At 38.8% G+C, this 15,192-nt stretch overlaps 1 protein-coding gene across 8 annotated transcripts in view; it reads right to left on the bottom strand.

The window, feature by feature from the left end:
* Positions 1-15,192, bottom strand: part of METAP1D (methionyl aminopeptidase type 1D, mitochondrial) — a 50,836-nt gene that overhangs the window by 19,524 nt on the left and 16,120 nt on the right. For 3 of the 8 annotated variants that reach the window (XM_075431125.1, XM_075431130.1, XM_075431127.1), the window contains exons 2-5: positions 9,753-9,851; positions 8,099-8,366; positions 2,752-2,918; positions 22-171 (exon numbers count right to left, since the gene is read on the bottom strand). In XM_075431125.1, the coding sequence (XP_075287240.1) occupies positions 22-171; positions 2,752-2,918; positions 8,099-8,159 (378 nt within the window). In that variant the 5' untranslated portion in view covers positions 8,160-8,366; positions 9,753-9,851. Of the gene's footprint in view, positions 1-21; positions 172-2,751; positions 2,919-4,149; positions 4,279-8,098; positions 8,367-9,752; positions 9,852-15,192 lie in introns of those variants that run through there. The other 5 variants (XM_075431129.1, XM_075431131.1, XM_075431128.1 and 2 more) reach the window with 5 other exon arrangements.

Genomic DNA, 15,192 nt, shown 5'->3' with positions numbered 1-15,192 from the left:
TGGGACTTCTGTAATTGTTACCTTTAAGGCCCTTCCAGCCAGAAGCAGAACATGACGGGCCAATTGACAAGCTTGACGAAGCCCCTGAATCTGATCTTCATTCTTAATTTCTATGTCGTCTCCCCAGTCTGGTACAATGCCTGTCGTCACATAGTCTGGCTTCTTTATGTGCTTGGAGAAAAAGGATTGAAAATGAAGATCAGAAAACTGAGCATGACAATGGGATCATTTTCTCAGATACTGCCTCCTGCTTCATGGCAGCTTGCCCTTTCTGTCGTAGTATCGACCTTCCTAAGCCATCAGGGCAAACCCTCAAGGCTGCCTCAGTATTTCTTCCACTGCCCTTTTGAACTTAACATTGCCTGTTACTACTGACTTATACAGTCTGTTAACCTTCCAGTGCTGAAACCCCAGATATTGCAGCTGATTTCCAGCACAGACAGTCGCAAGTTGTAAAACTGTGAGAGAAAGACTTAAAAACTCTTCATTGTCTTTTGCAAAGAGCAGCGCATTTTCTACAAAAGGCATCTGAACACTGGGACTGATGGGACAAACATACAGAACTAGGCTCAAATATAAAACTGATCAAATCCTCAGTTTCTTGCTCAGATGAAACTCCTGTTAACTTCTATGCAATTTTTTTGTTACTAAGAACCTTAGGATTTAACTTCTTCTAATTTAGCTTTTACTTATTAATCTAGTTCACATGCTTCCCATCTACAACACTATGCAAGGGTATCCCAATTTGCTGTGTCAAGCAAAGTGTCATAAACTTTCTCTTTTTTTCACACAGAAAGTTCTCAGCCTTCATGTAGAGGGGAAATTTCACTTCCAGTTTTTTTAAACGCACAACAACTTCTTGATATGTGTACGAACACAACAAACTAATAATAACGGTAACATCTTGTACAGAGGTGGAAATGCACTTTCTCTCGGAGGGTCCTGGGCTGTTTCACTGGCTGGAGAAGAGTCCCTTTGCTTGCCACAGACAGCCTGACTCTTTGCCACGCCGGCCATGGGGTAAGTTTTGCACTGACTTCACAAAATACAGAATCAAGCTCGCAGCCAAAAAACAAAGAGAGCACCTTGCGCTGTACACAACAAGACCATACAATGTCAGGGTGTAGGAGTAAAGAGGAGCGGTGCAACCAGTTAGCTCTAGCGGGACTTTAAACAGAAAGACTACTGTTACTCCTACGGATATTTCATTTCTACTCTGACAAAAAGTGAAACTATCTCTAGTGGATTCACATCAACAGAATTTCAGATTTCCATTTCGTTCAAATTAATGGCATATCAACCCTAACAACATCCTATTGCAGTAGTTTGGGACTTAATTTAGAAGATAAAAAATACATTTGCTGTATTAGCAACTCCATAAACAGCAGCACCCTTGCTTTCCCCTTGGAGGGCACTTAACTACTAACTGCTGAAACCTGACCCTGCTGACCTGTAAGATCTGTTAAGGGAGAAGCCCAAAGCAGCGTACATACAAATGCCTATGTATACAGTTTCACATCAATATCTTGAAAAAACCCCATGTTCCTTCAATGTGATTTCTGGCATACTCTGTATAAAGCAGTAACTTTGCCCTCAAGTTTTCAGAGTTGAAGAATTGGACTGATTTTTAGACAGTCTGAGAACTCCGATCTGTGAAGACAGCTTTTCATTATGACAATATATTTCTCCCTCTTTACCCTAAAAGAAGCATCTACATATAGAAAAAGTTTGTAAGTTCTACAATTTTTAAACCTTTGAAAATACATAAAGTTTGTAACTCTATGTTCTCCCTGCACACAGAGCTTTCACAGCCTCTTAGGTGTAAGAGTCCTACATCCAGCATCCTCATCTGCTTTCCTATTTAACAACTTTCTAGTATTTCTGACCCATGGGAATATCCTAAATTTTGCGTAAGAAATCTATGATAAAATGAAAAGTAAAATTTCAAAAAGTACTAATATATATTCCGAAAGGCACTGTTCAGAAAAGTACTAATATATATCCTGAAAAGCACTGTTTACAAAGGTGCTGGTTTTCTTTTGGCTAAAGGAAAGATACTAAACAGTTAATCTGTATGCTGTAATTAAATGGAAAAAAAAAGAAAAAAAAAAAAAGAAAAAAAAAAGGAAACCAGAAGTGGAACATGTGTTAAAATTGCATGGAAAAATTCATTTTGGCTCTAAGTAAATAAAACCAAAAGTATATGTTGCAAGAAAAAAACCCCACTCAGACACAGTAGAGATGAGTCTAGAATGTGCAGTGGGGTTGTAGGGCAGCTACCAGCAAGTATTATACGTTCTCTTCCTAAATCTGACATTACCAATTAACAAAACCTTCAGCAAAATATAAACATTTTTATAATTAGCTTACTAGAGATTTATACAGAAAAGGACTCAGATGATCATGAATGATTCTGACTGATTTTTGGTAGGACCATCTATAATTGTCCAAAATGAGAATCTGGACCCAGAAGTGTTAAGTGTTGACAGATGATCATAATATTCCACGTTTATACTACCATAACTGAATAAGCCCCAGGTTTAAACTCCCTAATAACCAGATACACCACCGTGTTTAACATCGCAGGCAGCTGAACAGTTCTCTCACCAGCGCTCCTGTTTCAAACACCAGACCAAGCAACAGGACAGTGATCCCAACCCCCAGCTGTCGGACAACGAATAGACTTGATCACACCTGCAGTCGAACTCTATATTGACTGAAGAACAGATTAGATAACAGAAATTGCTGTACCTTAGGAACTGGGTGAGCTGGAGAAACCGTGGCTGGCCAAACTATATTATAAGCAGTATTTCTTTGTCCTTGAAAAAAGAAGCATCTTCGCTGTTGATTGCTTGACTGCCTGTGCAGGTAGATACGATCGCACAAAGAAAAGATTACGTGACAGCCAGTCATAGAACCTGTTAACAGAGAAGTTAAAAATGGTTAACATTTTTTTCTACTACCACATTACAAAATGGAAAGTATGCAAAAAGAAGGGCATCATGTCAAACAAACCACACAAATGATGTAGTAGCCAAGGGTAGTTCAGATTGTTCAAATCTTCCACCGTTAAGGAAAGAGCGTTAACACTGACAAGCAATGAGAACAAAAAAACTCTCCAAACCACACTCTGAAGCTTTATAAAATACCAGATCTGTTTTGGTTTGACGCATTAAAAAGTAGCATGGGTAAATTCCCCAAAGCTTGCAGCCAGGAGTGATGCTCCAACTGGCCCCTGCTTGGAGCAATTTGCACGGCCAGAAGCTGCACTGTTCATGGCCTGTGGAAATGGTGAAGAAGGGACAACAGTAGGAAAAGAGGAGAGAAAAAAATTCTTTAATGTTGATTTCAGACAATATTTCCAGCTGTATTTTTGCAGAATTGGTCACAGATTTGAGCACAACCAAGTTAATGTTGATGTCATTTTTGCCAAGACCCAAGGAACATGGTTCAATTTGTCCTGCCTAGCAGGGCAACAGAACAAACGTCGAGAGATAGTTTTAATCATGGACAAAGGCAACTCAGGGATTCAAATGTGTAATTGACTCGGAATATTCGAATCAGGTTCCCATTTAGATCACATAGGAATTCGGGATGACAGTTCGTTGAAGTATTCATTGCTCAAACTTGGTTGTCAGGCAACGACACATTTTGCCCCCCCGAAGAAAAAAAAAGTAAAAAGGGGAAAAAAAGGACACTGAGGCCCAAAGGTTGTCAGAGACATCAAAACCAAAATAATGCATCACAAAAGACGATGCTAGCACCAAAACTGGGAAATACACTAAATTCAAAAGGATTATTGACACTGCCCAATTAAACTACAATTACACGTAGTACATATTTCCATTACTCAAACATTCTACAATCTAAACAGAGGGGTTTTTTCAAATGTAAGTTTCACATCATAGTTCATCTGCTTCTGAAAATGTCACATGTATGCAAACACAAGAGCAATCTTTTGCAGCAGGTAACCTATATGCATAATTACTCTTCAGTAAAAGGGAAGTGTTTGCATTTAAACAGAAGTAACGAAACGTTTTTATATCACAGAAATTAAGAAATTAATCTACTGCATATTTTGTAACTATGTAAAAAATTTTTTTTTAGAAGAGTTTCTTCCATATCTTGTATGTTTTCCTATTTCTGTACCTTCCTTCCTTCCCTTTGGATGCATTTATCATGTCCAGATACAGAAGTTGTCCTTCCACATCCACACTTGGCTTCATAGACAGCCCTTTTACAGCATTCGATGATGTACAGGAGATTTGAGTTACACACCTCTTTTGGAACACCAAAACACAGAAATTAATTAAAGAGTTGCACGGGGTTTGCTTTAGAAGTGTTCCCGACTGTTTCTCTGCACACTGATCAGTGCTACATTTAGTTACCAATATCTGAAAGGTTGTAGAGACTTCTACTCAATGCAAGCTAATTTTTACTGGTTTTTTAAATTGTCAACAAGCAACAAGGCAGAGTTGGAGAGCGAGGCTCAGACCAAGCTCTCAGGATAACCCAGGTACCTCAATGGAAGTTGCCTGCTTCAAAAGGGAAAAGAGTGTCTCCATGGAAGTTGAGCTGCCCAGCTAACAGAAGGCTGGATTGGTTTGGTGGTGTTTTAATTACAATTTAATCAACAACCTCATAATCTACTGCTTTTCTAGGGTCTCCTTCACAAGAAAAAAATCATTGTCCAATTAAAAAAAAAAAAAATCTGAGCCATCTAGCCTGCACAACGCACAAGCACATTCAAAGAGCCCAAAACATCCTACAAACTCCCTGGCTGGTTTGCATCCATTTCTGGGAGCCAGTAGCACAGAATGTGCTGAGGCAGCAACTTTTGGGCCATCGGAAGAGCAATCAGTCCACCAGTGTAAGCTAAGGTAGCTCTTTTACAGAGTGCAGTGGAAGTACCTTGCTCTTACCACAGCTGAAGGTATTATAAATTAACTGAAAATCCACACTCACTGATGCGGTCAGCTAAAGTCCACGCGGACATCAATATGTGAATGTGTATTTCACTGTGTAAAAGTTTAATTGAGGAAGAAAACGTGCAAGTGTGCTTGTCAATTATTTGACAATAAAATTCCAAATGTCCCAAATACACACTGTTAAATACATTAAACCAGTTTATATTCATGGGTGCATGCCTATTGACTATCCCACACTCAGAAAGGATATCTTTTTATTTGGAGTAAAATTTTTACCTCTATTCTCCCAAAGATACACTGTAAGTGTTGTCACAAGATAACAGGATAATAAGGTACTATAGTCTGTTGTTACTCTACTAACTACTCATTATAAACCAGACACATACAAAAATATCTACTACTTGAACAGGTGAAATGCGACAACCAAATAAATATCACCATAGCGTAATACAACTCCTAAAATACATCGCAAGAATTATAAAAATAGGACAATTAAACCTTTATTTGAAATATAAAAAATTACAACAGAAAACATTCTCCTAGAAAGTAAAAATAAAATTAAATAAAATGGCATTAAAATATAACGAAGTTACTGTTTTATAATGAAAATCTGGACTCCGTCCACACACTTCCTTCCTTGAGAAGGCCTTCCTAATGTCTCCACAGCTCCTTTTATTTTTTAAGCTCCCATATTCACAGCTAATTCGATATAGCAACATCATCAATCACCAGAGACAGGAACAACTGGCTCTATTCTCCAAGTCTGGCTCAGATATTCCCTCCTCCCTGTCCCTTACACCTACCGAAACTTTTCTCGGTGCCTTACTTCTGCAACATTGGTGCTCAGGCACATCCTTTTTTGTTAAGCTTTCTGTATATATTAATTACTGTAAGATAGTTCATAGACGTGGAATTTTTGCAGCTTCCAATGGAAACTGCAGCCATCGGAGAGAGCCCAGAGTTTGAAACTGGGTAGCCTGGTTACACACCAGCACAGCCAGGAGGCAAAGTTGACCCTTTACGTGTGTCTTCTCTCCCCCAGCAGTAAGGCTACATCATTTGCCACGAATAACAGAATATTCACTGTCAGCTGCAATAAGGAGAATTATTACCAGCGTTACTGAATCACATCAGCAGATACGATGTGCCGAGCACAGAAAATTACAGACAACTGCTCCTCTGACTCGACAGTGAATCACACTGTGCAATCTGTATGCACGCATGTCCTGCCAGAGCTGCTAGATTCCTCAGCATACCTTCCAGAACTTAATTTGTATTAATAATATAAATATGCACTGTGAGCTTTCGTGAATTACCAGCTTAATTTATCTCTTGTGGAAACTACATTTTCTGTTTCTTTTAAATGAGTCAGCCAAAGGGGCTGAATACAGAATTCGAGTATGATGATGGGTGGGGAGCGTTTTAAGTGACTGATATTGCAGCACAAAGTGCCCTATATTTATTAGCCTTTTACTCTAGGTCTATTTTAATTGTTATCTGTTCATGCATGCTACACTATATAATGAAATGCTCCCATTTCACTCACAGAGTAGAGAGTTTTTTATATGTATCTCTATTAATGACCCTTAATTAAGTTGATTTTAGTCATTTAAATGTGATTTTCCTCTGGTCAAGAAGTATTTTTAAAAGGAGATGTTGGAAATGAACTCTCACATAAGCCCTTTTCTAATGCTTCTTCTTTAAGTTACAGTAATTTGTCAGCTATGTTTTCAACGAATGAGGTGTGGGGTAGCCACGCAAAAACCTGATCATCTACATAATTCATCAAATGTGACTATAAGCAATCCTTTTTTTGGTATTTATTTATGAAAGACTTCAAATTTCCAAGCAATTAGAAAAAATGTTACCTAAGGATAAACTTAATGACATTTCTAAGCTACAATAAATACAAGAGTACATCTTAAAAGAGCCAAGAAATAAATTTAACATATTTTAGAATACATAGTCATCATATCAACAGAAGCACAGTACCAAAATTATTTAGGATTACAAGAATTAACATCCAACTGATTTCGGAAATAAAATCAACTTGCTCTTGATAAAGTAAATCTTACTTAATATATATGAACAATTAACAACATCAAAAGCATTGTTCAGATAACTCATTTTCAAATACGTGATTTAATATTTACATACATATTTCAAAACTTAAAAAAAGAGTGACCATGGAGATATTCTTAGTATATATGTGTTTGACGGTAAAACACTAGAGATCTTTAATTTGGTTTGTCAGGTCATTTTAATATCATGTCATAATTTTGCTTCTTGTGCAAATATTAATTTTCCTGGAACTTCAGAGGGATAAAATTTAAAGTGAAGTATTAAAAATCACTATGAGTAATAATATGTGGAATCCAACCAATGCAACTAGGCAAGAATATATAGCCCTTTACTGTTAATTACCTAGTGTTCCCATTTTTTCAATCCAAAATAATGGCTGTGGTTTGGTACATCTTTACTTGTAATTCTAACTGTCTTAATAAAACACTGACTTTGTAATCCCCGTGCTGCAAAGGTACGTCGAAGCTTCAAAAATAGGATGGGAAAGATTAAAGGTTCTCTCCAACTCTGTGTAACCTGTGTAGCAGAAGAGCAGCTCACATTTCAGAAGCAATAACCTGTGCATTTGCTACAACAAAACAAAAAAAGGGAAGGAAAAAAAAGAACAACACAGGGAAATGCCTGAGGCAGAAGTTGAAACTGATTGGGCAAAGTAGAAGGACAAGAGCCCTTGAAATTAAACAAAAGCAAATTCATTCTGTTGACAGATGTTGATTACATCAAAGCCACGAACTTTTTTTCTGCTTCCTTTTTTTCCTTTTTTGCAACTAATACCTCTGCGTTTTTTGTACATTAAGGATATAACATATCTTAATCAACATAACCCAACATGTAATAATTTTTAAATTTGGTAAAAGCATATTGTAACGAGGTCTTAACGACAGGCTTCTCCAAACAAGAGTGTATTCACATGGTCATGTCTGCATACCCGTGCTGGTCACGCCATCATCAGCCCCTTACTTCCAGGGGTTAACTGCTCTGGCAGCCAAATAAAATACAGAGAGCGCTGTGTAATTATGGAGACAGTCAAAGGGCAGACTCTATTTTGAAATCTATTTGCACAGACAAGGTCTTCCAATTTTGCTTACAGGAAACAAGCTGGTAAAGGGGGTCTCCTCTCCAGATGCTTTCCACACGTTTTTCCCACATCAGGAAATCGTGGACATGGACACCATGCAGCACTGCTTCCTGGATTGCAGGACTAAGTCATTACAAGGAGAAGAGCAAGTCCATGCTCGTGAGAAATATTTCCTCCTAATTGCCCGTATTAGAGGAAAGCAAAACCCACAAGGACTACTGAAAATGTGGCTAGCAGCAATTTATAAACAGGACGCAGCCACAGCTGTCATGATGGTACTGGAAAAGAGAAAACAGAAATGAAAGGGTAAAAACACTCTGTTTTTAACAGCATGATTGAGGAAATGAAATATTCATCAGGGTAGATGTGACTTCAGTTACAACAGCAACACATTGGTGAAAACCTCGACAACAGCATGCTTATGACTGTATCCTTATAAACCGACACACAGGTCAGTATCTTGCAAACGTTATATTCTAATTGACATTGTTTTATTTAATTATTGAAATTAACTGGAAATTAACAACATAAGTTGTTTAGTTAATAAAAGCATTAACAGAATTGCTGTTCTTCTTACTCTCACAAGAGGCAATAAAGCAAAGCAATGGCCAAACGCTGACCAACTCCAAGGGAGCAGAGGCAGCTCCTCTGCCGACACCTCTGGGACTCCTCCATGACACTGGAAAACGTCAAGTTTGGCCCTCAGGACCAGTTATACTCCCTGCTAATTACAGTTATGCTCTTACTTCACAGAGAGCGGAACAGGGCAATTTGTTTGCTGTATGCCAATACAAATGAGTTTTTTAATTGGGTGTAAATTTACAAACTATATGGAAATACATTCTTGCTTGGCTTTACTTATTATGACTCAGTCTGGACCAGCACACTAAAATGATGAATCAGTGCCTTCTGGAATAGTGCCGTTCTTCTAATTCATTATTCAGTCAAATTTAGGGCCAACAAAATAGCTGTTCTACAAGTTGGTAAACTGGGAAACCACAGAGGATCAGAACCTCTTCTATTTACAGGAAGGATGACAGCCTAAGGGTACTTCATCCCAATAATAACAACATTCAAGTAATGGTGCCCAGGTCATGACAAGCCATGACCCTCCCCATAGCTCCTTCAGGAAGCTGGCTCAGTGCCACCTTTTATCAGCAGCAACCGACAGTGCAACTTTAACAAACAAGAAGAAAAGGAAAAATTAATTTTATATCCTTAAAAACCCCTTCGGCCAATTGAGCAGTTGTGTGTATATATATATATATACACACACAGAATCACACCAAGACAGCATAACAAATAAATTCACTGAGTAAAATTCTGGTATCATTAAACAGCACTTTCCCACTTTATTATATGATTTAAAAAATACAGAGTACAATCTAACTATATCTGAATGATATTCATTCATATACCAAAGGAAATTAATTGTCTATTACAGAAAATGGGACTGGGCTGTACAGGCTTAACTTTGGGAACAGAGCATTGCAGTTCTCCAATACAGCCTTCCATCCTAGCGTTATTTCTAACACATTTTCTCTCTCCGACAGAGTAACACAGGTCAGAAATAAAAAGAAAGCACTGCCTAAAGCAGTATCACAGCAAAATTAAACAAGTCAGGTAAAAAAGCTAGACAAAGCAATATTAAGAGTTTCACTCACAGTTAGTATCAGGGGAATTTAGACTCCAGATCACAGCATCTGGCAAGTTTCAGCTTTTGTGACTAGCAGGAGAAACATTCCTCTTATGTTACTGCATTCCTGTATTGAGTAAATTAATTTATCATAAAATGAATAAATTAGAACAAGAAACATATTTGCTCAGGTTTGTATATTTAAATATATCTTTCAATCACTTTCTATCTCTCTTTAGGTTTTTTAAAGGATCAGAGAAATTACTTCTCCGTGAAAAATTAGTCATTGTATTCATTATTTTGATTTGGTAGGGAAGTAACAACTGTTGGAACAAGTTACTCAGTTTAAAAAATACCAGTTGTTTCAGATTAAAATAATAAGCTATTCAAACAGTCCTTACACACACACACAATACCGAATCTTGTTGTTAATATGCACCCACCCACAGTTTTAACATTCATTGAATCCTACTGGGATAAAATCTTTTCAGGTGCTCTGTGAAACGACTGTTTTTCAACTGGCATGTTTATGTCCTATACACACGCCTGATACGATATTAAATGCTAAAAATAAATCCTACTTTAACCTCTTAAATTTCCACCTGAAATGGAAAAAGTATGTCTGAATCACCACAAAAAACGTTTCCCACAGAAACCCTTTCAGTGGGTGAGCAAGGCTGCTCAAGGCAGAGTAATCTTTGCACAGAAAATTTAGGAGTGCTCCTGAACATTGTATCAGGGTTTTCTGCGTAGCTTGAAGATGCAGGATGAGAATGTGCAGTCAGGAGTCTTTTCCCCGCACAAAATATAAGATCCACTGCAATAATTATTCTCAATACACCTGCAGCCAAATCTCTACGGATACAAGATGATTTCTGAATCGTAGTTTTACCTTTTAAAAAAAGTGTACACTGCTAGAAATTTTGGGATGAATACCTTAATAAAATAAGATTACATTACTACTGATTTGGTAAAAATGACAGTTAGCAGTATTTCTTGCCTTCTATTAAATGTTGTTCATTATTTGTACTGTCCTGTTTTCTCACAAAAACACAAGTTACATTAGGACAGTGAGTCTTTACTGAGGAAACACACACGTGTCCTTCTAGAGTGAAGAGTGTAAGGTTGGGGAATTACATCCTACAACCTGGACTGCAAAATATATGAGCAGATAGGTGTAAGAGTTTACAGCTGTTTTTGCTAAACTACTGTGTTGGTGGAAATAAGCTCTTTTTTTTTTTTTTTCCTCCAAGAAGATGCTCTGCACAAGGAAGATGTTCCAATCAAGAGCTTGCTGCAGATAACTTGTAGCATCCTTATTAAAACATTTATTTTTAAACCTGTCATTAGTATGTACTATTAATGTGTAACTTGGAAGCTTATTCATAAATATGTGACATTTGAGTCACTGAATGAATTATAATGATAGGATTATGGATTGAATTTGGAAAAGTAGGGTATAATGTTTTGGAGCTGTTTTAATTTTTTTTTTAAATACCTTTCACTTATCTCCCTGCTTAACATTCACAAAGACCTCTTTCTTATCATAAAAGTCCCTGTTTATCAAACACTGATACAGGAAGAAGTTGTTTACGCTTTCAAAAGTACCAACATACATCACGTATGACAAAAAAAACAAGCACTCCATAAGAAATGCTCAATCACTGTCAATCATACGCACTAAAATATACATATACCAAAGCATGTGGTGTGAACTATATTAGATTCAAACTGAACACAGAATTACAACTATAACAAACAAAAAACAAATAATTACAAGTGACTCGGAGGCCTATTTACACATCTAACCAAACTGCTGAAAAGGTAGGTAACCATAGAAACCTGACAGCCTAAATTCAGTACTTTAAAATTTGTATTTAGTTTAAAATGCTGAAAATTATGTTTCTATTTGACAAAATCCATATTTTAAAAGGCTTCAGTTTTTGCTTTGGTACTTAAATGCTTAAAATTGTTTCATCTCTCAGTTACTAATAATTTGCCTTTCAGATTTTATTTTCTTCAAGTAAAGATTACAGTTTACTCTTTATAATAAAAATGCTAATACATTTTAGTACTGCAAATCAGTATTTCTAATATTTCTTTAACGATTGAAATTAAATGATATAAAACAAACACTCCTGCACTTATTACTAAATGTTTTCCATATAGACTTTTCTAAGCTGCAGACTAGCAAAAAAAAAAAATTACTCAAATTAACTGTTAAAGCTGAAATGCCTTTTCAACTTATAGTTCTTTTTCACTGACAATTACAATTTGCATGGCTTAAAATTTAATACTATGATTAGTACTAATGTCCTGTATTTTACTTCATAATCTAAATGAGTAAAATATTATTTTTGTAGTTCACTGGCTCTTATACTTAGGCTGTAATGTTCAGTGTGTATTTCATTATGCAGATGAGCAATGGATGTCGTCTAACATGATTTAAATGGGTCAACAGTATTTTCCTATTCACATTAATCATCCAGACAGCCGCACAAAAAAAAAAAAAAAAAAAAAAGCAAAGCAGCTTTGAAAACTAACCTAGGAAACCTCTTTTTATCCCTGACTCTTCCCACTAGTCAACCAACAGCAAACACATGCTACAGGAGACGGGAGCCTGGCAAACCCCGGAGCCAAGGCTGGGCGCTGCTCCTCTCGCCGGTGCCCAGCCCTGGCTGCTCCCCGGGCTGCCCGCGGCCCCTTGCCAAGAATGATTCTCGTCCCACGAAGTTCAATGGGAGCTGTGTGTTGACAAACTGAGCAAATTTGAATCGGCAAAATTCATTCTTGGCACGGGGACATGCAACTGCGCTGAATGCAAAGGCGTGCTGCCCGCTGACGCTGAGCTGGCAGCCTTGCTGCTCTTGTGTAAATACACGTCGGAAAACTCCCATTAAAGTAAAAGGACACAGAATCAGGCCATTTATTGCCAATTGTTTATAAAACACGTCAAAACTAAGTGCTCTGTTCTCAAGCCATGTAACCATCATCTATGGCCCATTTCATATATAGCATATTGCAAATAAAATGGTAATGTGTAAATAACATAGCGCTTCTGTGGGGAAGGGAAGCTGTTCTAATAAATGCTAAAGGGAAAGAACATAAGTACAAAACAGGCAGAAAGTAACAGAATGATCAGGTACCAAACATTCAGACTCATTTATTCAATAAATATATTAGGATAAAAAAAAAAAAAAGATTGCCTCAAACACAAAAGTACTGCCATGGCACAAAATCTCTACAAAGGCAGAGCCAACACATTTGATTACATTACTGTGTAACAGGGCTGGAAGAGCCTGCCTGGGAAACCCCACGCAGCTCATACCACAGGGCAGATCCTGCTGGACAGCACAGCGGAGGTCCGAGCTTCTCGGAGATGGGATGCACGGGCTGCGAGACCACGGGCAGGTGGGCAGTGGGACTCCTTACCTCCTCCCTTCTCGCTGCTGGACATCCAGCCATGGACGGTTAAGCTTTACCAGTGACTGCTCTCTGCATCCATCCTTATTTGGATGCACTGATACCAGCACAGCCATCAATATTACAGTTTATTTTCTAGTAACAGATTTAAACCCTTGAAACTGGTTTTGGTTACTGTTGAAAGTATTTGCTAAATAGGTGTCAGTGATACAGCACACACAACATCTCCAGAAGCTATACTGGCCACTCGCTTGCCAATACAATCCCATATTACTGATTTTGAGATACAAAAACCAATAATATGGCTCAAACACTGGCCACCAGCTTTCTCTGACAGCCTTCACCACGCTTCCTCTTCCAATCCATGGATGTAAATAAAGGGGAGCAAGAACAGAGCTTCAGCTTTTAAAGTAAACTAATCAACATATGGCAAAGTAGGAGGTTTCCAACTATTCAGACCTCACAAGATTTCATTAGCAACACTCATTCCCTGGACAAGTATTTCAGCAGTACCTAATAAACAGCTGGATACAGCAGGCACCTTAACTGTTCAGTGCAAAGAGCTAAGGCATCCGTGGGCACCGACCTGGTGGCTGATTTACAGTAAATTAAACAACCACTATGATGACTGAGGTTCAGTCTCCGCCATGACCTTTTCCAGGTGTCAGGAACATGAAGGACAGGTCAACATGTTTCATGGTGTGACAACCCACGTGCAGGTCAGTATCTGGCACGCTTGTTTCCCCTGCGCCCTGTCCCATGTAATGCACATCAGGAGGAGTTAAGACAACTGACATTCAACATCTGCGAGTTTCTAAAGCACGTCTTCGGGACGTCTTAGGGAGTCCAGCCCTGCCCATCTGGCCCCTTGCTTTCTAGTGAGAAAACCTCACATTTGGATCCCGAGAGCTAGCTGGGAGCCCTGAGCGGTAAGGAAAGACCTCTGGGTTTCTCCACTGCCCCACACCCCACGGTCAACACCTCAGCTACTGCTACTGCTACGAGAGATTTCCTGGAGTGCAAGCAGCACTTGTTGAAACAAAGACAGTAAATCACAAATTACAGCAGCTGCTTAATCCCTAGAGAGCGGATCATACAGTCTGGTTGCACTTTAGGCAGTGCCTCTCACCTCCAAACTGACCTCGTTCCCAGTCCCTTCTCCCGATGCACACTTTATGAGCGTCAGCCACCCACGGAACACCTCCCTACTGCGCACGGTGCTCCAAGGATGGGTATGGCAAGGCCCATGACAGCCACTCCCCACACAGGCAGACTTAAAAAAAAAATAGAATACTTCTTTTCTAAACTATTTTCACCAGGCTATTCACTCACTTTGTACAGTTTATTGGATTACTCTACCGTCTGATTTTCTAAGATAGACAGAGTAAGCAAAGGGTCTTTGCAAGAAATTAGGTCTCCAACTACTTTTTCTAGACTGAAAACAATTTACACAGCTCTCCTCTGCACAGACAGTAAATCTGTAAGAAGCAATAAATGTTTTGCTTTCCACAAGACAAAGATAATCTAACTTGCCAGCCAAATATGACAGGCATTTCTTCAGAGCAGGCATAGCTACCTTGTCTGCAAGGCTTGGCAGCAATCCATGAAATTCTCGATGGGGACATCCCACTATAACCAATCACTAATTTTCAAACTCAACTCAGAACTTATAGATTGGGTCAGGCAACCTCAAGCACAAATACAGGCAAGGTGAAGAACAGACTGAGAGCAGCCCTGAGGAGAAGGACTTGGGGGTGCTGGTCAAAGAGAAGCTCAACCATCACCTGGCAGCGTGTGCTTGCAGCCCAGAAGGCCAAATGTATCCTGGGCTGCATCAAAAGCAGCGTGGCCAGCAGGTCGAGGGAGGGGATTCTGCCCCTCTGCTCTGCTCTGGTGAGACCCCACCTGTAGTCCTGCGTCCAGCTCTGGAGCCCTCAGCACAAGGTGGACATGGACCTGTTGCAGCGGGTCCAGAGGACGCCACAAAAATGATCAGAGGCTGGAGCACCTCTCCTATGAGCAAAGGCGGAGAGAGTTGGGGTTGT

This window comes from Opisthocomus hoazin, chromosome 9, assembly GCF_030867145.1.
Source record: "Opisthocomus hoazin isolate bOpiHoa1 chromosome 9, bOpiHoa1.hap1, whole genome shotgun sequence".
Lineage (NCBI taxonomy): Eukaryota > Metazoa > Chordata > Aves > Opisthocomiformes > Opisthocomidae > Opisthocomus > Opisthocomus hoazin.
This window is presented reverse-complemented; position numbering and strand designations above follow the sequence as displayed.